The 22244-nt window shown below is 31.9% G+C and overlaps 2 protein-coding genes across 2 annotated transcripts; both read right to left on the reverse strand.

The window, feature by feature from the left end:
* Positions 1-448: 448 nt before the first annotated feature.
* On the reverse strand, positions 449-7200 carry LOC126850496 (uncharacterized). Its single transcript, XM_050593585.1, has 5 exons — positions 5229-7200; positions 3585-3787; positions 3018-3365; positions 2360-2440; positions 449-1931 (listed from the first exon to the last, which is right to left on the reverse strand). Exons 1-5 carry the CDS (start codon positions 7021-7023, stop codon positions 1731-1733), a joined length of 2628 nt encoding a protein of 875 aa, XP_050449542.1. The 5' UTR covers positions 7024-7200; the 3' UTR covers positions 449-1730.
* Positions 7201-9981: 2781 nt separating this feature from the next.
* Positions 9982-17225, reverse strand: LOC126850536 (uncharacterized). Its single transcript, XM_050593665.1, has 6 exons — positions 16480-17225; positions 16018-16246; positions 13698-14249; positions 13334-13476; positions 11130-11341; positions 9982-10539 (listed from the first exon to the last, which is right to left on the reverse strand). The coding sequence occupies exons 3-6, from the start codon at positions 13974-13976 to the stop codon at positions 10367-10369; spliced, it is 807 nt and encodes a 268-aa protein (XP_050449622.1). The 5' UTR covers positions 13977-14249; positions 16018-16246; positions 16480-17225; the 3' UTR covers positions 9982-10366.
* Positions 17226-22244: the final 5019 nt, after the last annotated feature.

The raw sequence follows: 22244 nt of genomic DNA on the forward strand, positions 1-22244 counted from the left end.
AATTATTTTTCTAAAAATCTTTAAATTTTTTCTACATTTTTCTCAGATATTAAATTGATTTAATTTTTTTTATTTTATATCTTAATTTTATGAAATAAATTTTCAAATTCATATTTTTTAATATAATTTTTAACATTTATTTATTTCGTGTATATATATTATATAAATAGGATTTCGTTACTCTCCTAAAATAATTAATGACTGTCGCGTAAATTGTGAAGTTAAATTTGATGTTTGTACAAAAAAAAAATTTAGAAGGATTAACTTTCTTTCAATCTCAACGGGAGAGAGAATCGTAAAATAATTTGCAGAAAAAAAATTGAAACTAGTAGAAAAAGGAGTTAGGCCATTGATTATCTCTCAAATTTCATATTTTGCATGATATATAAAAGTCAACTCAAAAAGGAAATCACATTATGATGAATTACAGAATATACAAAAATTAAACTTAAATTTCCTTACATTTATTGTCAATAGACACTAGACTACGAAAAATAAGTCGCAAGATATATTCTGATCCGCGAATATATTTGGCAAGAGCGCGACTGCAGAGTGGCAATATTTCTCTTGTTCGATGTATGTATCTTAAGAAAAATAGTTTCTCGCAATTTATCGTATCAATAATTACTACTACTGGAGATATCGCATAATATGAAACGTTTTATTTACTGTAGATTGGGGAATCGCTCTATCTGCCAATGGTATTATGAAATATATAATATTATATAATGATAAATAATATAAAAACGTGATAAAATTTTTATCTTATATATATATATATAAACTAAATTATACAATTATTTTTTTATATCATAATTATTTCTTAATAAAATTTTATGAAGCAGAATTATTTCCCTATTTTTAAAATCATACCCAAATTACAAAATATGGACAGCAAGTAATATTCTATCATACCATTGGCGTGATTTTCTTTAAAAAGCTTCTTTGCACAAGATTATCATAAATTCAGTATACGAGACTCGCCTGACGAGATATCAATTAAATACATTTGTGCGTATTTCGGGACAATTTCGTTTCGATACTTTCGTTGGATTATGCACATCATTTTACATGTAAATTTCTATCGGAGTTCATCATTTAGAGTTTCATCTCTTCAGGCAACTCGTTGATCGCATTGATAGAGGCACGATTAGATCTCCAGTTTCATAAAATCGTTATCGGTATATGCGCATTTTAGAAATATATACATTTGAGAGAGAGTCATGTTTATTCGACATAATCTCAACGATAGACGGATGTAATAGCGTATAATGCTTTAAAAATTCCAATGCACTCAAAATGTGGAACCGTCTTTATGTCGACAGAAGAATTTGAAGATTCTCAGAATCGATTTAAAAAAAAAAAAAAAAATATTGAGTCCCACAGCAGTTCAGCTTATTGAAAATAAATGAAACTAATAATTAGATCTGACTTAAACATTCATCCGCATATTCAAACTTGAAAAACATTTAATAAGATCAGTTATCATCAGTCAAACTTTATACAGATCTCACATGATAAAGACGGCCCCTTGACGATGATAGTTTTTCTCGAATCGCGAAGCTTGATTTTGCGTGCGTGCTCAAATAGTTACTGTGTATCCCGTGCGTTATATAAGCCAGCAAACGATTATTCTTTTTAGACCGAAAAACGCACGCATTTTAAAAAATGAGCGAACGAGCTAGCAGTCGATGTGGACGTGTAGGAGTTTCTCTGAGAAAGAAATACATCTACAGATCGACGTCCTCTTGTTTGGCCTTTGGCGCGATCTTCTCGCCGCTCTCGGACTCCTTCAGACTCACGTGAACGTCCGCGATCTCGATCGGCGGTGGTGGTGCTGGTTTCACCGAGTTGTCGTCTTCGGCGACCTCGAAGCCAATCGTGGCTCCGATCTTTTGGCTCGCTTGCTTGAACGAGTCTGACAGCATCACCTAATAGCGATACAATCGGGCTAATTCGATCGGAACACTATTTTCTTAGTTCATAGTTACAACAGTTTCCGTTTTAATCATTATATTGTTAAATCAAAACAATCATATACGCAAAATAAAACATTAAATGTAAAAAATATTATATTAGCTATAATAATTTAATTAATTAAAAAAATATATATATATATATATATATATATATATATATATATATATTTTGATATATCTCTCAGATATTACTTAATATCAAAATTTGCCAATATGAAAACTTTTATTTAGAAATAGAACAGAAAAGAAAATTTTAGAGCTATTCAGTTTCTCAATAATATCAATAAAAAATAATTTTAATATTATTCTATATATTAATTTTATATATATTTTTTCGATAAATAAGAATGTGAAAAATTTATGAAAACTCTTTTGCTCACCTGTACGACATTGATGCACATGGACGTGAGCGCCAGACCGAACACCAGGTATACTATCGAACACATCATGTATATGGGGTTCTAAATCAATCAATCAATCTGTGTTAAATTTTGTGAATCATGGATCTCGCTGAATCGCGATGGGATTTGTAAGTTCATTAATACGAAACGATTTGCAAAAGAAAATAAGCATGTGAAAAACATTGAATGTATGATGATACACGGTTTTTCTTCGAGAAAGTTTTTGCATGTTGGAAAGCTTACCATCTGAACGCCACCGTGAAAGAAAGAAAGAAACACTAGAGTAATTGTTTATTGTACAAGATGAAAATCGTAGAATTATAAATTCGAAGTGACAAATTCAAAAGGGCGCTAAGAGCAAATGAAACAAAATTCGCGATCGTGCTTCTTATGCAAAGCAAACTAATATCATAGCAAGGAATAAATAATTGTTCATGTACTACTTAAATGATGAAATATTAATTAAGTAATATGCCCTACTCAAACAATTTCTGTTAATTACCATTAATACCTTCATTTCGTATGATTTATCTCTCTTGATTTATATTAATCATAAACATTTAAAAATCGCTATACAAAGAGTGATGTTGGCATCATAGAAAATGTTCGGTTTAACTGAAATTCAGGAGATAATCACCTTTGGTACGTAATCGCCGAAGCCGATTGTGCTCATGGAGATGAAGACGAAGTAGAAACTTTCGAAAAAGCTCCACTCCTCCCACATGTAGTACAGAGTAGCTCCTATGAAAATATAGGCCAGAAGGATGATGATCGCGACCGAGATCGGCAGATTAAATTCGTCATCAATGGCATACGCCGACATTGCCGGTGTATCCGGCGTGTCCGGCGCATTGGCATCCAGATTGAGAACCGTCTGTTGTTGCATCTGCTGCCTCTGTATTTCTCCGATCTCTTCCGGATTCATCTGCGACGGCCGTCGAAATTTCGCGAAATCGTATACGAGTTGCATGCCCTTCATGACTTCCTGCAGTTTTCCAGGAATCGTGGACAAAATAAAATCAATAATCAATACTAAATTGATTAATTAATCAAGCAATTAAAAAAAATAATATTCTAAAAATGTGAAGTATTCCAAAAGTTTTAAAAAATTGTCAAGTTTAATATTGTAAAAAAATTCCGGATAGTTAACTTCATTTTTTCTTTGAATAACAGTCTTTTTTGAGGTATCTAAATATCGTCTCACCTGAACGGGCCCAGTGCGACGAACCTTGCGACAGCTACCAGTGTAGTATAATCTTCTCACGAATGCCCACAGGAACTTTATACCGCGCGTAAATAATTTACCAAAGTCGGCCAGGATAATTAAAAACATTGGAATACCGAAAATAGCATACACGATTGTAATAGCTCTTCCTGCATTTGTACTTGGCGAAATATGTCCGTATCCTGAAATTTAAAAAACTGTTTAGAACATAATATAAATATATATTTACAATATAATACATTACTATTATGACATTCGTGTATTATATTTCCTTATATCATATTCTGAAAAAATTGCCCTATTTAATATATTGATATTATATATAAAAATATATATTTAATATATATATATATATATATATATATATATATATATATATATAATATTTATTTATCTCGCGTGTGTATTTACATTATATTTATTTAATATTATAAAATGCACACAATGGGACATGTTATATTTAATTTTATAAGACGCATATGGAATGAAATCTCTCGCAGTGGTCATAGTTTATTTTGTTTGCGTTGATCTCTTATATTGTTGAATCAAAAGTGGCTTGTTTACGCACGATTAATCTAAGTTTAGATTACTCAGCACGATTAATCTAAATTTAGATTATGTAGCAAGTTGGCAGTTATTTTTTTCGTAGATTTGATGATTTTGAGTCTCATGATCGAAGAAGAACCAACTTGGCTTAATGCATTGAACAATTTCATTGATACGATTGTGTCGTTTAGATGTATTCAGCTATAAATTTATTATTTCATCGGAAAAACTGTAAGCATTACATAATACGAGTCAATGACGTCCGTGTCTTTTCCTCTGGTCCAAATTTATCGCGCTCACCTGATGATCTAGAATCTAGACGGTACACATGCACTATTCGAACAAATCGAAATTTAAAACACATTGAATAAAATGTATTGAACTAATTAATTAATTTAAATACTTTTTATTTCATTATAATATGCAATGATATTTTGCTTTATTGGTTTTAACTAGAAAAAATCGAAATAAACATTAATCAAATGGCTCTGTTTAATTAACTTTTATGTCTGCAACATTTCTTTTGATATATCACAGAATTTTACTGCAATAACAGAATTTCACTGCATTCGTGTGACAGAAAATCAATATCGGACCATAAAACGTTTTACGCCAAATGGAGCCTGAAGCTTGTTCGCAAATTTTCGCAAGGTAGATATACCTATGTATATTAGCTTTGCGTGCCTTTATTGTCGCAACAAAATATATTTCACTAACATAATGCCCCCATCCGCGCACGCGCGGAATAGCATATGTTAAACTAACAATATATTTTCAGTATTAGCTACAATAATAATTTAATAGCAGAATTTATTTTAATGAATTTAAAAAATGTTTCATCTTTTCTGTCTATTAAAGTACGACAATTAATAATTAAATTATTAATTCTTGAATGTTTTTAATATTATCAATATTTTGTACTTTGTCAAATATTAGATTTACTCTCAAGCCTGAAAAAATTTAAAAAAAAAATTAAAAAAATTAAATGATGAAAAATATATTAGAAGATAAGAGAATTGACATCTTCAGTTCAGGAAGATTATTCTCTCTTTCCTCTCCTCCAAAATATTTTCTCACCGATGGTGGTGATGACGGTGAGACAATACGCGACCGCGTTCAAGAAACTCCAGCTCTTTTGGCCGCTATAATTGTGCAGGCCGGCTTCATGAGCGGTATGAAGCTGCTCTTCGAACTCCATCAGTTTCCTACGCGCCATGCTTTTCCAGTCATCCTCTCTCAGGTTGTGGCTGTAATTCCATAAACTATCCAAAAAGTCCCTCTTCACGCGCTTCACACCGCATTTATAGAATGTCTCGAAGGCACCCTCAACGAATCGGAAGATGAAGCCGCCGAGGCCACAATAGATCATTATGAGCAGCAATCCGGCTATGCAGCGATTACGTAGCCGTCTAATGATCGTCGTCTCTCGTGGATTTTGCGCGATGAAAACTTTGAATTCGCCGACAACGTCTTTGAGCGCTCTGAAGAAGTCCAATAGAGTAACCTTTTCCGGAGCTTCCTGCGCCTCCGCTTTGATTTCTTCAACTTTCGGAGCCGGTTTCAGTTCGTCCTCAATCTTCTCCTCCACGATGTTATCTTCTTGTTCTCTACGCCAGAAGATCATCCAGGAAAACCGCGATTTTTTCTTATCAGAAGACTTAGCTGCATCGGAAGCGTTTTGAATCTCTTCTTCACTCTCAGTGTATGCCAGACTGAATTTTCGCCTCCTCAAAAAACTAGTTTCAACTGCATCCTGGAAGACATCTGTGTTATCCGGATCCAGAATACTGCGTTCCTTCAACATGTATTCCCTCTGAGCCCTCGCAAAGTCCTCGATCAAACTGTCATTGTTTAGCGGAATTATCTGCTTCTTCAGTTCAATGGAAGATTTCTTGATCATTCGTTCTTCAGGTCTCTGTGAGTTCTCACTCTTCTTGATGCTCTTCAAATCCTCATCCGTCTCCTCGGCCCGGCTGTGAGGTTTCAAAAGTGATTTTTCGGCATCATTCTTCATCTGAGACTCGTCCTCCAGTTTTTGTCGACTCGATGATTTCTTCTCTCGATTCTGTCTTTCGGCGTCCCTCTTTTGAACTTCCGGATCGCTAACACGACTTTTTCCACTCGTCTTCTTTGTCCTATACCTTGCTGCTTCTGGCGACTTTGTCCTTTTTTGACTCGACTCGCTCTTCTCATCCGCATCGCTAGAATCCGTTGATCGACTGTATCTCTCTACGCGTTCTTTCGACTTTCTTTTAAATCGTCTTTCGACTTTGCGGACTTCGGCAGGTTTGACGGTCTCCGGACCATTCGTTTCCTTCGGTGTCTCCGACTTCTCCTGAGCGACCAGGTTTTCCTCGACCACTTGATCAATTTCGGTTTTGATGATCTCTCTCTTCATAGTACTCTCGTCATCAAATTTGTTTATTGCTTCGGTAGTCTGTTTTATCAACCGCGTGTTGTCATCAGCCGCTACCGTGTCAGTCTTTCCAGAATTATTTCCAACCGCCGTTGACTTGGCGGCCACTTCGGCACGTATAGCAATCATGTCATCTACGTTCGCAGATTTTCTCGTGTCAATTCTGTCCTTTTTTCGGACAGGACGCTCCTGGTGATCATCCTTATCTTTGTCTCGGTTTTCTGGTTCCTTCGCAGTCTCCTCTTGTCGTTGCTGCGCCAATCTGTTTTCCTTCTGTTGCTGGTCCATTTTCTCAGTCTCCTCGGCCATTCTCTCCATTCTGGTGCGCCTCTCCTCGTCCTCGTCATCTGAAGTATCCATGCGCGACGCGGCGCCTCTCGAGGAAGGATCAGGCGTCTTCTCGCGCTTTCTGGCGGCCGCCTTGCGACGTCTGTGTACTATGTAACTATCCTCCATCGCAAATCTTTGTCGTTGTCGTTGACGTTCTTTGCGAGAGAGAAACTTTCGCGGAGGAAAACGTATTCGACACGTTCGCGAGACCGGTCCCGACGAGACCGGGACAGAAATAAAACGGAGGCTGCTCCCACCACCCACCGTCAACACCACCACCACCACCACCGTCGGCACCGCGACGCCTGCAATGTTTGCCGCTACCAGCGGCAGCGGAATCGGATGACCGGCTCTATGCTGCAGCGGATATCGAGCGACGGCGCAACGCGAAACTCGTCGCTTTGGCGTCGTGACGCCGCGCCTGCATCTACCGCAACCCGCCCGACGTTTGCGCTGCACCATCGGAATCGTGCTGCGGGTGGTCTGACCTTGTGACCCCTATGATTCAGGGGCTTTGTGAGATGATCAGCTGAGAATGCGTCGATTATTAAATGACACCAAAAAAAATATTTCGAAATTAGAAAATTTTTCGAAAATGAAAAAAACATTTTAACATATCAAAAATTTAATTGTTCCGCTTATTAAAAAAGGAAGCAACAAAGAGATCAACACGAGAATTATATCAATTGAGATTAGATAGCAAGCACGAAAATGTATGAATATAGTTATATAATATTATAGTATAATATAGTATAGTATAATACTTATAATATAATATATAGCTTTTTAAAGATGTGATGTTTTATACTTATTGTTGGATTTAATTATTCATATGCTAAATATATTGTAGACACTCTCTCTATACATATATACGCCTCATATTAGCATATTGTAATGGAATTATGTTATGCTTGTAATTTAGTCTAATTGAATGGTGCAATTAACGAAATAACGGCACCAAAGGGAGAATGATGATAATTTAGAAAATGATTAAATTATTATCATAATAGTGATTTAATTCAAGCAAATCAATCAAGCTGAAAACAGTTAAAGAAGATCTATAATAATTTCAAATTAAACTCAGCAGTCCAAAAAAGAAATAAGCTTTTTATATGTGCATTGATAAATAAAAAAACAGACCCTCTCTTTCTCTTTCCCCTCCTTCTCTCTCTCTCTCTCTCTCAAAGATAATGTAATATTTTTTCATAAAATATGTATTTGCAATAAAATGTTAAAATGATTAATCGAGTTAGATCTGGTAACTTATGGAATTATTATTACTTATTGAATTTTTTCATAGATCTATATATATAGAAATAAAATGAAAAAGTTCAACGATTATTATACGATATACTCGAAAAATGTTTGTTATAACGAATAAAATTCTTTCCAAAAATCGAATAATTTACATTAAAACAGAATTCTGAATTAAAGATCGACAGACATTTATGTGGATCTTTTTTCATCTCGTTAGCGATTCGGAGTTGATCACAATTTATAGACTAAAAATATAATTCGCAGAAACGTATTTTCTTCTTTGATACACTCAAGCAAAACAATCGTGTGTATTTCCAACGTGCTTTTGTCGTTGCAGTGTAATATAACATAACATATATTACACTCATTTACAACTATCATCATAATTAAAACGAAACCGTAAATGATACCGGATATTTCGCAAAACGTGCGTTTGCATACAACTTAATTAATCTTGAAATATACTTGTACACATTTGGAGATTTTAACATTATCTCGCAAAAATGCACGAAATTATATTAACTGTATATAATTAATTACTTTTCGTTCTATCAATCAATAAATTAATTCTTATTTGTCAAGAGGAAAATAATATCGCAGATAACATGATCAATCAATACATGTATAAAACAATTCAAAATACCAATTTTTGGCATTATTTTGTTGCGTATAGCTTTAATTAAAATCTAATAACAACATTCATCATTCAAATATTCACGCCATCAATTCGCTAATCGAGCTGTCGATGTGTGAAATGAATCGGTAATAATCTCGCATGATATTTTCCACTCGATATCACAACGTGGGTCGAGTAAGCGCGTTTAATTCGGTCGCATGAGATAGCATCTCTCGCTCTTTGTGTCTCCGTCGAGAATTCGAAAACACGCCTGGTCTTTCCACGATCATCTTACTCACCTTCTTTTCCGTTATATAATGACAAAACTCGAAATAGTATGCGTGGGCACTACACATCGTCGTTTAGAAAATTGTATGGAATGTGTGCAATGTTCGAGTCGCAAAATTTAAAATAAAAATATGCGCATATCTTTTTTATCTGCAAATATAATTTATATATTTATACAGGATGTGTTCTCATGCATATAGATGTTGCGATACTTTTTCTCGATCGTAGATATTTCGACGAATTTTGAGTCGATCCTTCTCGTAACAGAAATTGTTAAATTTTAATTTTATCAATTCGTTGATGCCTTCACAATTTAAATACAATCTTGCATTCAGATATATGCGTTTATTCGAGCGTATATGGTATATGCACGCGTTTGTGTATCCGAACAAACATGAAAAATAATCGATATTTTTTTAATAATCTATGTACCATGAATCATAAAATTTCCCTGTTTTATAAAGTTACGTTATTTTAAACTTTCATATGATATGAAATCAATTTAGACTGCCACTTCTAAAGAATCTATTAGCACATTCTCGACAACGTAAAAAATTTTAAGAATATGTGAAACAATTACAATGAAAGCAAATATTTAAATCAAAGTTAAAATATAAAAAAATATTTATTATGTTTAACTTTTTATTTTATAATTTATTCGTCATAAAATAATCGCCATCACGATCAAGATATTAATGAAATATCATTTTCAACGCAAATACAAAACAGAGACTTTTGATAGATTTTGATATAAAACATAAAATGTGTCAACGAACATTTCCCGCAGTTGAACATCAGTGAGATATATATGTCAGTCACGCATATAGTATTTTTCGCGCGAGAGTAAAAATTGCAGAGAGACCTACTGAACTGGGTCACGTATTAGTCGATAGCGCAATTTTTTTCTGCAAAAACTACGAGAATTTATTACATTTTATCATATTTTTTATTGCTTTTTATTTTTGCTCCTACAATTATATATAATTTATAAATAAATAAAATATATTGAGTCTTATATTGCTATCTTACTTCTCGTAATTCAATTTGTAATTTATGTATTAATCAACAGTTGAAAATTTAATTTTTTTCTTGCATATAAAAATATTAATTCTACTCGTGTCATAAATAAGAAAGCAATGATCTCGGTTTTATAAAATATTGCTACTCGAAAAAGAATTATATCATATTATTATATCATTGATGATATAATAATATCATCTTTATACACAAAAGGAATAAATCCAACAGGTTCACCTTCAAATCAATGTATATTGGTATTAGCCAGAGCTCTATACAAACTATACAAACCTATATGTAAAGCAATAGAACACTAGGATTGATGAAATCAGTTGTGCTGCACACGCAGCATGTTGATACATGTAGTGCAATACATAAGTTCCTCCCACAGTTTATCTGTATGCATTCGATCATTCGCTCGGTAAGGCAATGCAAGATAAATAAACCCGATCTCATCAAGACATCTGAAGATAAATAAAAATAACTTCCGCGAGCTTTTTACAAGCGGGACGACGCGGGTTTGAAATACAGTCACAAAATGTTTTGTCAGAATCGCGATTATCATAATAATCGTGCCTCTCTTAAGACGCTCAATCCACTCGGCTTTTCTGTTTTCGACGTGTATGAAGAATGTCTTGTAAAAAAAATTGCTCTATTTTCCGAGAGACATATATTACACAAATAGCATCCTCCCATCTTTTTTTTATGCAAGTGTCAAGATTATGTTTGTCTTTCAGCAAGCAAAATATACATTAGTAGCCTTATATATGTACATGTGTACGTATTGAGAATATTTTGACAGAAACGTAAAGAGAAAAAGAGAGAGACAAATTTTGTATTATTCAATAAAGAGATAATAGATATTGTTAGTAATTTTACATTTATCTTACAAGAATATAATATTAGAGAATCGTTTGTATTAAATTTGACAAATTATATTGATGAAATCTTATTTGTATTTTAATTGCCAAGATCAGAATTTCTTGTTAATTGCTAAAATGGCGAATTGCCAATAAGCAATTAAATCGAACGACGCTAGAAATATTTTACTCACCGATGGTCGTGTAAATTGTGCCACAGTAAAACACGGCATTCCAGAATGTCCACATTTTTTGACCGTGGTCTGTCAAGCCTCGTTTGAAAAACTCATACAGATCCTTTTCGTATTCCATTAGCTCTTCCGCCGCTCGTCCCTTCCAACGATTTAAATCTGATGCCAAAACCGAGTTGTCGCAAAATCCGCGGATCATCTCGAGCGTATCGTTTCTATAATCAAAGAGACACTTAAGATGACTGAAACTAACAATAAGAACTTGATTCGATTTCAAATAGCATTTTGCAATACTTGAAATTATTATGAGAGTTTAGAGTCACACATGAAAGATAATATAAAAATACAAATTGACAAACATACATTTCATATTTACGTTTTAGCTTATAAAATTAATTGTTTGTGCGTTTAATAAAATGTTTAATTAAACTAAGTATTTATGTTATTTTTTTCTCTTTATCCTTTTTAGACTATTTGTTACGATATAACGTTTAATGACTTATTTTATAGAAACTTATGTTACCAGTTTTATTATTAAGTAAATTTTTAATAATCAATAAGTTATTTTTTTACGTGTATCTAATTGCTGATGACGACTAGCTTAATTTAATTAATAGTAGAACTTTTGAAAGAAAAAGAGAGAAAATGAAAATTGTAGGCAAATTATTTTATATTGTAAGACTAGTTATCTCCACATTTCCAAAAAAATCCATGGCATAAACTTTGTCATATTTCCTCGTTAAACCAGATGAAGACTTTCTTTCGATATATAAAAGCCATCAGAGTAATATTAATTAAAATGCTCAAATATAAGCTGGTATCAAATAAATAAGGCAATCTAGCCAATAACAGAAACTTCTATTCCAATTTGACAACAGTGCTTTATTATCATTGAGAAGACGAAATCATTCTGAACCACTCCTTGATTTCGATTTAATTTTAGGAGAAGCTTCCTAGACTTGTTCTTTACTCGAATAAAGAGACCCGAGAGATACGCGCACTATAATTATAATAATATTAAAGTATTATTTCCTAATTGATACATTTTCTCTCTCATACAAACGCTTTATACTATTTTTGAATAAATTTAGGCTACAGGATACCTATATTAGAGAGAATGTCTATATTTCACTGTCACGCGAGCATAGCAAAGTATAAGTTACTGCTTGACTTTAATTTCTTCTGACCAGATACAAACATTGACCCTGGCCTTCATTCAAGAGGAATGATTTGTCGACAATCTTCCTTCATTTTAATTTTTAATATTGTGTGCACATAAATGTAATTGCCGAATATCTAGTCCTAATGTCCACGCTACATATCGTCTTAATTGTACCTATCACGCGAGGCCACTGTTTCTTATATTGTAGATAAGCTGTCGACTTCTCGCGGCCGACTTGGCCTTCATAGAAAAGCCACGATCGATTTTAGAAATAGAAAATTACGACAAAAATCATTTCACGGACAAAGAAAAGCGAGATAATACTCGCTGATATGATGGGCCATCAGGCAATACAACGTGAAAGTGTGTCAAGTAAACGTTTAATTTATTATTTCGTGACAAATGCATCGCGGGTTAAAAAATTATCACAAAGATAAATATAATAGAAAGATAATAACTTTTACAAGGAGAATATATATGTTCGCATTTTTCACAGAAATGAAACAATAATTTTTATCGAATTTTTATCAAGTTACAGTAAGAAATGGACCATTAATGCATTGAGCTTATCATTGAAAAAGCTTTTAACTTACGATATCGATCCGAGAAAACGACGAAGAGCTTCGTGGAATATAAAAATTATATAATAGCGTTAAAACGAGGTAACAGAGCAGTTTTGTAAATAATGTTATACGTTCGACAGCGAAATCCAATACTGGTTTGCATGGCGAACGATTGTTACAGAGCTACAGATGTGAAGCTACTGGCGGGGCTAGGCAGGATCAGGAATAATATTATCGACAACAAGATTGAATTGAAACCACAACTGTCGCACCTGTACGCCTTGATTACGTGATTAATGTAGATTAGATTTAAATTCCCGCACGCAGTCAACTGCTTGATACGGCGCGGAAAGACGCCCAATGTATCATTAGCACGTGTGGAATGACATTTTTTTGCAAAAGATTCATTTCATCCATTCAATTGTCCCGCATTTTTACGGGATTATACATTTCATTCTATATTTATTTTAATTCTATCTTACCTCTTTTTCCGGATATCGAAGTGACTAGATTCCTCATGTGTGCCCTCAACCGTTACAAAGATCATTGCTCCAGCAATGCTGTATAGAAGCACGACAACGAATAAAAAAATATGCGTGAACCACCTTTTGCTCCAGGAACTGACCTGCACAAAAAATTTATTATCAGGGTATTAATATACAATTTAAAAAAATAATATTGTATTTATACGTACATACTATCTATGTCACATTACGAACATGATATTAAGATCACTGATAATTTTTTTCTCTCGCGATAATTCTTTAAGAAATTCCCATATTATCTCTGTTCAACATCAATAATATGTGAAAAAAAGAATATCCTTCTTTCGATTGCCATTCTTACCTTTTCGTAAAGCCAAAAGGCACTCTTTTCTCCCACGCTGAGGCCAGACTTGGTCAGATCCTTGATCCCCTTAAATTGCGTGAAAACGAACTCACTGGCCCGATTAGCGTAGATCACCTGCGGTTGACCGGTAACCGGCGTCATGGGCATTGGCGTTTGTCCATATGGCGTCGGCACGTAGCCCATACCGGTCGCTGTCTGCGGATAGTATTGTCCCGGAATCGGTAATATGATTTTTGGCCTGGGCGGCATTTTTCGTACTCGCGGTGAGCTCGACATTTTTACAGTGGATTTGCGGTGCTCTGTGATTCTCAGCCTCCGACGTGCAAGCGAAACATTTAAACATTTAAACACTTAAACGTGCGTATACGTTTCAATTTGCGATGATTTTTTACGAATAATCCTCTCTAGTCATCTAATCACCCTTGAGATCGAGAGGGAATCTGTCACGAGAAGAAATAGTCGTTCGACATTCTCGAAGGATAACTATCCGAGGAATGCATCGATCTTCCGGTTGCATTTAAGTTCGATCCTCGATTTAATCTTCGCCATCTATAAAGAACACGAATATATACCGTGACTCGATTTTCTGTGTATTGTATGCGATCTACGCGAGTAGATAAGGATCTTGAAGCGTTCGTGGCAGATCACTCATCAGGTGCGCTTACACCACTTGCTCCGCGTACAAATTCAAACATATTAACGACTCATGTCACTTTGCTCCCTTTTTGCTCAGTTTCACATATCTATGAATTTCATTTGAGCGCATATATAAATAGACGGAAGAATGTTGGCAAGCTTTTAGAGTGGAATTCTATGAGAAAGATTTATCTCATAAAGCGGCTATGTGATAATCACTGTTCGACGGTGAAATTTACAAAAGGATCATTCGCAGCTTTCAAAATGATCACAAAAATCCATTAATATAATAAGTAAGAAAAAAAATTGTAATTCGTTTAAAATATTATAAAAAAAGCAATATCGAAAGTAATAAGTCGATCATCGTAATAAATCTTTATTAAAAAGGATGTTCTTTATTTTCGAGATATTAACAGTGATACTTGCATAGTTTCTACTTCATGAAAGCATATTCTTTAAATTGAAAAAAAACTCAATATTATAATGAAAATTTAATATTATAATATTTTATATGTATATATTTTAAGAGAATATTAATTATAATATTTTTAAAAAACTAATTTTTTTTATATTTTCTTTAAAAAATATTAAACTAATTCAAAAAAATAGAAATTTAAATATTCAAAGAGAATATTATATTCGAGAGATATCTTTTCTAGTAATCCGGTATTCGCAAAAAAAATATTAATTTCAAGTTAATCAACGAGCGAACGATGATCATGGAGAAACGTGCCAATTGTAGGTACTCATTGATCTTGACTGCGCTAGGTATTTTTTTATGATCTCGAATTTGCAATCTCTCCTGTAAGCCGAATCCTGTTTCTATCTATAATTATTCGGACCACATGACACTAACCATAAGGTCGATGACCCCGGATGGGATTCTAGCAATAAATAGTATGAGTACGCACCACTCGACGTAACGGATGATGGGAGAGTACATTCTACGATTGCACAACCGCACTTCATAATTATATTGTTACATAATCTCATTTTAAAAAGTATATATCACAGAGAAATAGAGAAGTAGAGAAATATGTAAAGTGTAAAGCGAGAACACACTATGTGATTACAATTAAAGTGATGTTCTATATATACTTTGACATTTAACAACCAAACATTCAAAGAAGAATAACATAAACGATAATATGTGCGATGCCACTTTACAAAACGCGTCGACAATGAAATGTAATATAGAATACTGTTATAGAAAATCCTCTCTGACATTTTCCAGTTACTAATAGCGCTTTATACATTTCAATATTCAAAGCAAATTTATATAATAGAAAAAATAGAATATTCATATTATGAAAAATAAAAAGTCATCTATTAGTTTAATATAATTTTTAAACATTCAAAGGTTTATATTTATAATCGTAATTAGTAGTCTGTTAAATTACAAATATCAATCTCCGATTTTAATTTGTCATTATAGATCGAGATATCTATGAGAGAAATATATATATATATTTTTTTTAAAAAATTTTTCCTCTATGTTCATAACATAAAAATTTGTTTTATAAAAAATTACTATTTGTACAAGCAATATAATTATACACAAATCAAGCGTGATAGTGCAAAGGCAAATGCATGATAATCTGATTTATCGTGTCGTGATTTATAATTTTAATTCATGTAGAAAGTGCGATTGTGATGGTGAATAAAATTTATAAAATCTCACATTTGACTTATCGATACAACCGTCATAAAAGATATTGCATTCGTGAAAGCGATCTTTCATTCCTTTGGGAACCAATCGACTGTTGCTATCGATTTATCACCAACCAGCGATGAACATATAAATTCGGTTTCTTTTCCTAACGATGTAAGTTGATGTTGTCCTCTCTTTTTTCCTCTTTTCACTCAAAACTGATTCCTCGAAATGGTATTTTCTATCAAATTATCATCTGCTGCAGAAAATTGCATTAGATTAATCATATCACTTTTTCACTAAACAGATAAATGCACTTTTTTCGCGATAACTTTTTTATGTTTGAATATGTTTTGCACAATTTTCACATAAAAATTTATACACACTATCAACATACTTGCTCTCTCACAATATTTATTCTTATATTTAATTTAATTTATTTGAAATTACATTATTTTATTTTATAGTGTATTTTATTATATATAATTTTACCTTTATTATATTTAATAAAATTCTCTCTTTACTTTTCAAATAAAATTACATCAAAACAGTCACTTTCTTTCCTCTTCGCGTAATGGAGTCATTCACAAGGAACGGGAGAAAATTACTGAGGGATGCTCTCGTCGTGATATTTGCTTCGGCAAGAGAGAGATGTCCCTTTCCTCTTCCTCAACACATATCTCTTTCGATTTCCTTCGGCAATCCGCGCCTTCGTTAGTAATTTAACGCCGATCGAAGGACGAATAAAATATTCTCTCTTCCTTCGCGTTATCCTTTTCCACAGCATTTGAAAGAAAAGGGCCGCCTATGCGAAAAAAACAGGTTGAACGTCTTCAATTATTCTATCATCCCAGCGAGTTCCGTGATCCGGAAATGATGCAATGACGATTTAATAATGCGTATCATCCTGATATCGGCGGCGTTCAAGATTTTCCGAAGTTTCCAAGATCGTTTCCTTGACACACTTTTTTTATCTAAGTTTCTATGATGCCATTATTCTTTAAGATTTCATCACGGTATATTCTAGATCAATCTGTAATTTGTCGTCGTACAACTTTCTTTTTTATTTAATTCATTCAAACTTTGATCGAATAGGAAATTATTACAAGATGTAATAATTACATATATTGTTTTTTGTTTCCGACGAGATAAGAGCAGATACTGCCTACAGGTGCTAACGTTTAATGTAACCCACGTCCCTTCGACGGCAGCGTCGCGACGCCGACTGAGGAGCCGGAACTCGGATCGCTTTGAAACCGACGCTACGACCGCAGGGCCGTATTAACTATACATATATATATACAATATATACATAATATATATATAAAACACAAAAATAATGTATTAACTACGAAGTTTTCTTAAATTCCCAACTGTATTTAGTTACTCTATTAATTAATTAATATTTTTACAGTTAACTTTCTTACTAATATATTAAAAAATTTAATGTATACAAAACTTTAAATGTATGCGAGAACTTTATAATTTGATGTGATATTTTTATATATATATATAAAGTTTCTTAGTGCTACTGATGCACAAGTATTAAATTAATTAGCAGAATTCGCGGAATTAAATCTTTTCGTAACGAAAGAGAGTATTGATGAATACTTCTGTATTAGAAGCTGAGAGTACGAAAGGAAATATATTTTACTATTCTACTCGCATACCATCGTATCGATTTCAGTTGGCCTTTTGTCCGAATGACTCTCGCATAATACGAGCATTTCTATGTCAGCTGATATTTCGCCAGGACACAAGAAAATATTTCTTCGCTTTTTTTGTGCAGTTAGCATTTTAATTGAATGCAAACAACACATCCTCACCTCTTCATATGTTTATTCAACGTAATTGAAAAGCATTTCCAACTGCATGGAGTTTTTATGCGTAGAAAAATATTATCTTTTTGTTTCTGAAAAAATATAAAAAAATATATAAATAATATAGAAAATAAAAATTAAAAAAGGATAAATAATATAAAAAAATAAATAATATAAGAAATGAATGACAGTGTAATAGCCGGAATTAATGCAGAAATTACCAATCTGCAATTATTAATAATAACACTAATTATTATAGAATTGAGCATATATGATACAAGATAAGAACACAAGATACTATCGATGCTTTATCAAATCGATTTTTCATATCATTTTTATCTTTTGTCGCATTGTTATAAATTCTTCTATAAATTTGCATCATTATTTTTATATTAAAAGAGTATCAAATATTTTGAAATGTTTTTCAGTTATATATTTAATATATCTACTAAATATAATAATTACTCTATCAAAACTATAAAAATATTGTAAAAAGAATAAGCTAAAATAAATGTTTCGTTTTCAAGACAATAATTAAGCAGTGAAAAATTCAAAATATATAATTCCAAGATATACAACTTTCGTACGATGTGTGAAGCATTTAATTTCTTGAAAAGTTGAATTAAATTAAATTAATTTCGTGCGTAGATTTCTAGTATCTTTTTGCGTAAGTGATAAAATTGCAGAGAATCTTGCCCGTAATATTATTCAATGTACGAAACAACTGTTCGAAACGAATCATAATCGCAATCAAGCTTGCCATCATTTATATTCGTGGAAATAATCACCGGAAGATTAACACGAATGCTTGCCAGCAATACAATTTTGAGAATATGTGCCCCGGAGAATCGAGACGAAAATCAGATCAGAAAAAGTGACTCATCGAGTGATTTACGACGATCAATATCATTTCAGAGAAAAAGCTAACGATGAAAATTTATTTTTGGAAATAAATGATTCAAACGAAAAGCGAAATAAAAAGGCGCTTTTGTATTTTTTCAAGTCTAGTAAATGACGTTAATTGAAGAGAAAAGAATAATTGCGTCTTGGAGAATATAACGAGTAAATTCATTCATTCGTTACATACACCTATCGCTGAACATTCGTGTATAAGACACTACAAATGAACTATAAGACACTGAGCTTCGCGATAAAATTGACGTACCTTTTATCGAGTTCAACCGTAATAATAAACGCGGCTGCCCGAATGAAAAAAAGTGGATTCGGTGAATGCATTTTGCATCTTTCCACGTGTTTCCAAAGTCCATTAAAATCCTCAAAACATAGAATTGATATTTATAGAATACCTCACTTTAATTTTTGATCGAAAAGCAAAAATTAGATTATTAAGATTCTAAAATTAGTTTATATATAGAATTCTATTAACATATCTTAAATTAAATAAACATATACATATTTATTTTTTAACTGCTTCTTTTTATAACATTTTAAAATAGAATTAATGAATTAAATTTATATTCCCCATATTACATATTTAGAAATTTGTATATGACAGAAAGTCACTTTTTTGCGTAAGAGATGATGTTTTTTTTATCATTTTATAAAATTTCATCGAAAATGCACGCTGATTTTTCGCTGCCGTTTCAGCTTTCATCTCCAACATTTTTCGAGAAAGAAACAAATTTGTCAAAATGAAATTTCGTTCTCCTATATGGGAGAATATATTTCTATTTCTAGTATATATTTCTGGTATATATGTGAAGGTCACATAAAACTTACAAAAGAAATTTGTCGTTGAAAAATAATACAAACTAATAAGAGAAATGAACACTCTCTGTATTACTATAATCATCTTTAGTAATAAATGGACATTTATAGTCAGCAATATTTGTAATTTACAGAAAATAGACGTGAATTACAATGTGTAAAGTTATTTTAATTTATCACGTGGAGAAGGAATTAGAATATAGAGGTAAATAAAAAATGAACAAAAAAATCGAACACGAGCTTTTTTAATATCGAAGCCTCGAAGAAGAAACAAAGATAAATACGTGTATTTGTTACTGGTAATGCTTTTAATGCTACCATCGGCAAGTAATGAAAAATACATGTACTCGACACATATCACCGCTTTATTTATTTCGCAGTGAAAATGCGAAACTATAGTCAGACAGATGTAGACATTCGTTCGTGCCATATCCCATACAGTACAGAACATTGCATAGTAATATTGCCATAACATTGATGCAATGTTCTGTGCTATATGGGACGTGACATTTTTCATACTTCACATTTCTGAAAAAAATTGATATATTATTGCTTCCACGTTCTGATGTTCTTGACGATGCATGATTATTAGATGTGTACAACAAAGTATGTGCTATATTTAATAAATAAATGCATATAAAACAAAGAAAATAAAGAATAAACATCTTTGTTAATTCCGTTCAGAAATTACAATGGTATAATATTATATATAGATTACAAACAATTTTCAACTTTTTAGAAAATTTTATGACGGTGCAATTTTTTTTTCTAAATATACGATTATTTGTACTTACGAAACATTACAAGTTTCTGTAGAAATTTCGTAGATCTTTTTATAAAAATTTTGACAAACATAAAAATAATCTGTGACTCCACTTCGAGTTGGCGACATATGAGCATAAAGGGTTGAGACTCGAAATAACAAGTGATTCAAAAAATATGCGACGCGAAGGCGCAGATGATCAAAACGTTTATTTATAAATATATTTTTTTTCAACGTCGATTAACTATATTTATCCTCGAATCCAAAAAAAGGCAATCGCGCGCTAAATTTATGATAGATATATATATTTTAATAAATATATCTTAACTTTTGGAATTTATATCGTATTTTACTTTAAGAAACAAAAGATGAACCGCGAAAAGCATGCCTAAAATAACCACTTCCGAAATCATCAACATCGGCGAAAAGAGAAAAAATGAAGTGTCGTCTTCGCGATAAAAATAACACAAGTTTTGCGGCACAAGAATCGGTTATACCTTAAAAACTTCAGAAACGTGGCGTCATAAAATTTGAGATTAAATATAATTTCATTCTTGATTATGATTTAGTTTGATTACAAAAAAAGATATTAGGTATATTACAGGATTTTCTAGGACTATCATTATTCCTTTCATTTGGGAAATCTGTTTTAAAGAATTTTACTTTCTTCTATAGGCGCATTTAACCTTCTTTACTGTTCAAATTAAATAAACTAAAATTTTGTGTTGACAATTATAATAATTTATTTAAATTAACAAAAATAATGAGCAGCAAAATATAATGTATTATAAAAAACATATTTAACAAATAAAAAAATTAAAAATAAAAATAAATACAAAAAAGTTTTATAGATTTATATTCACAAAATATAAATCTAAAATATATTTGTTAGCTTACTTATTCAAAAAAATAAAATGAAAAGTAAGAAAAATTAAAATAAATGAGTGGAATAAATATCAATGAATTAAAATAATTATAAATATATAGATTTATAAATATATAGATTTTTGATTAATTCAAAAAGAGAAAGAAAATTAATTTATTTACAAATTTAATAGATTAAGGATATAAAAAAAATAAAATTTTAAATATATTTATATTAAAAAATAATTATATAAACAAAATTATTATAATTACAGTATTATATAACTATATTAATAACAATAAAATGTGCAATAATCGTAATAATGGAAATAGCAATAATGAAAATATAATCAAGTTATGAAAATATATATAAGATTACTTGTATATAAAAATTAATATTTATATTAATCCTTTTATTATATAGTAATAAAAGAAGTATAGCAATAATGAAAAAATTCGATTTCAATGAAAATATAGAAGATTATCTGTATGCAAAAAAAAAACGTAATATAAGAAAAAATATAAAGCGGAAATAATTTAAATGAACATTAATTAATGAATAGTAGCTCCATCTGTTGTTGAATCGTACAATTACTTGCAACTATATTTTGAGGCTTTTATTCACATGATTCAAACTTCAGCAGTCATTGGACACGTTCAACAGAGAAAACCGCTCAGTAACACTCGAACGTGATTGGCTCTTACTTTTAGGACCAACGAATCATTGTCGAAAGTTGACAAGACGATAACTGAGCGCTTTTCACAATGCCGAACGCGACTATTGGCTACGTTCAACGTTCAATTTAGCGCCACAAGCGCCAAGATTAAAAGCACTTGATTGACTAACTCAAATAAAAAAATCTTTGCTCCTTGTGTTTAGTCGAATTAATATAAAATATAATAAAAAGACTTGAAATTACAAAAAATAAGCTTTATATAATCAGCCGATTTATCAAACCATTAAAAATAAAGTAAGAAAATATAAAGGAAAAAATATATTCATACCCATCGAACAAAGAGAGATGAAGTCGTAAATGTAGAAAGTGTAAAAGGAGCAAACCTGTATAAAGAGCAATGCTTCG

The sequence above is a fragment of the Cataglyphis hispanica genome, chromosome 6 (genome assembly GCF_021464435.1).
Source record: "Cataglyphis hispanica isolate Lineage 1 chromosome 6, ULB_Chis1_1.0, whole genome shotgun sequence".
Taxonomy (NCBI): Eukaryota; Metazoa; Arthropoda; class Insecta; order Hymenoptera; family Formicidae; genus Cataglyphis; species Cataglyphis hispanica.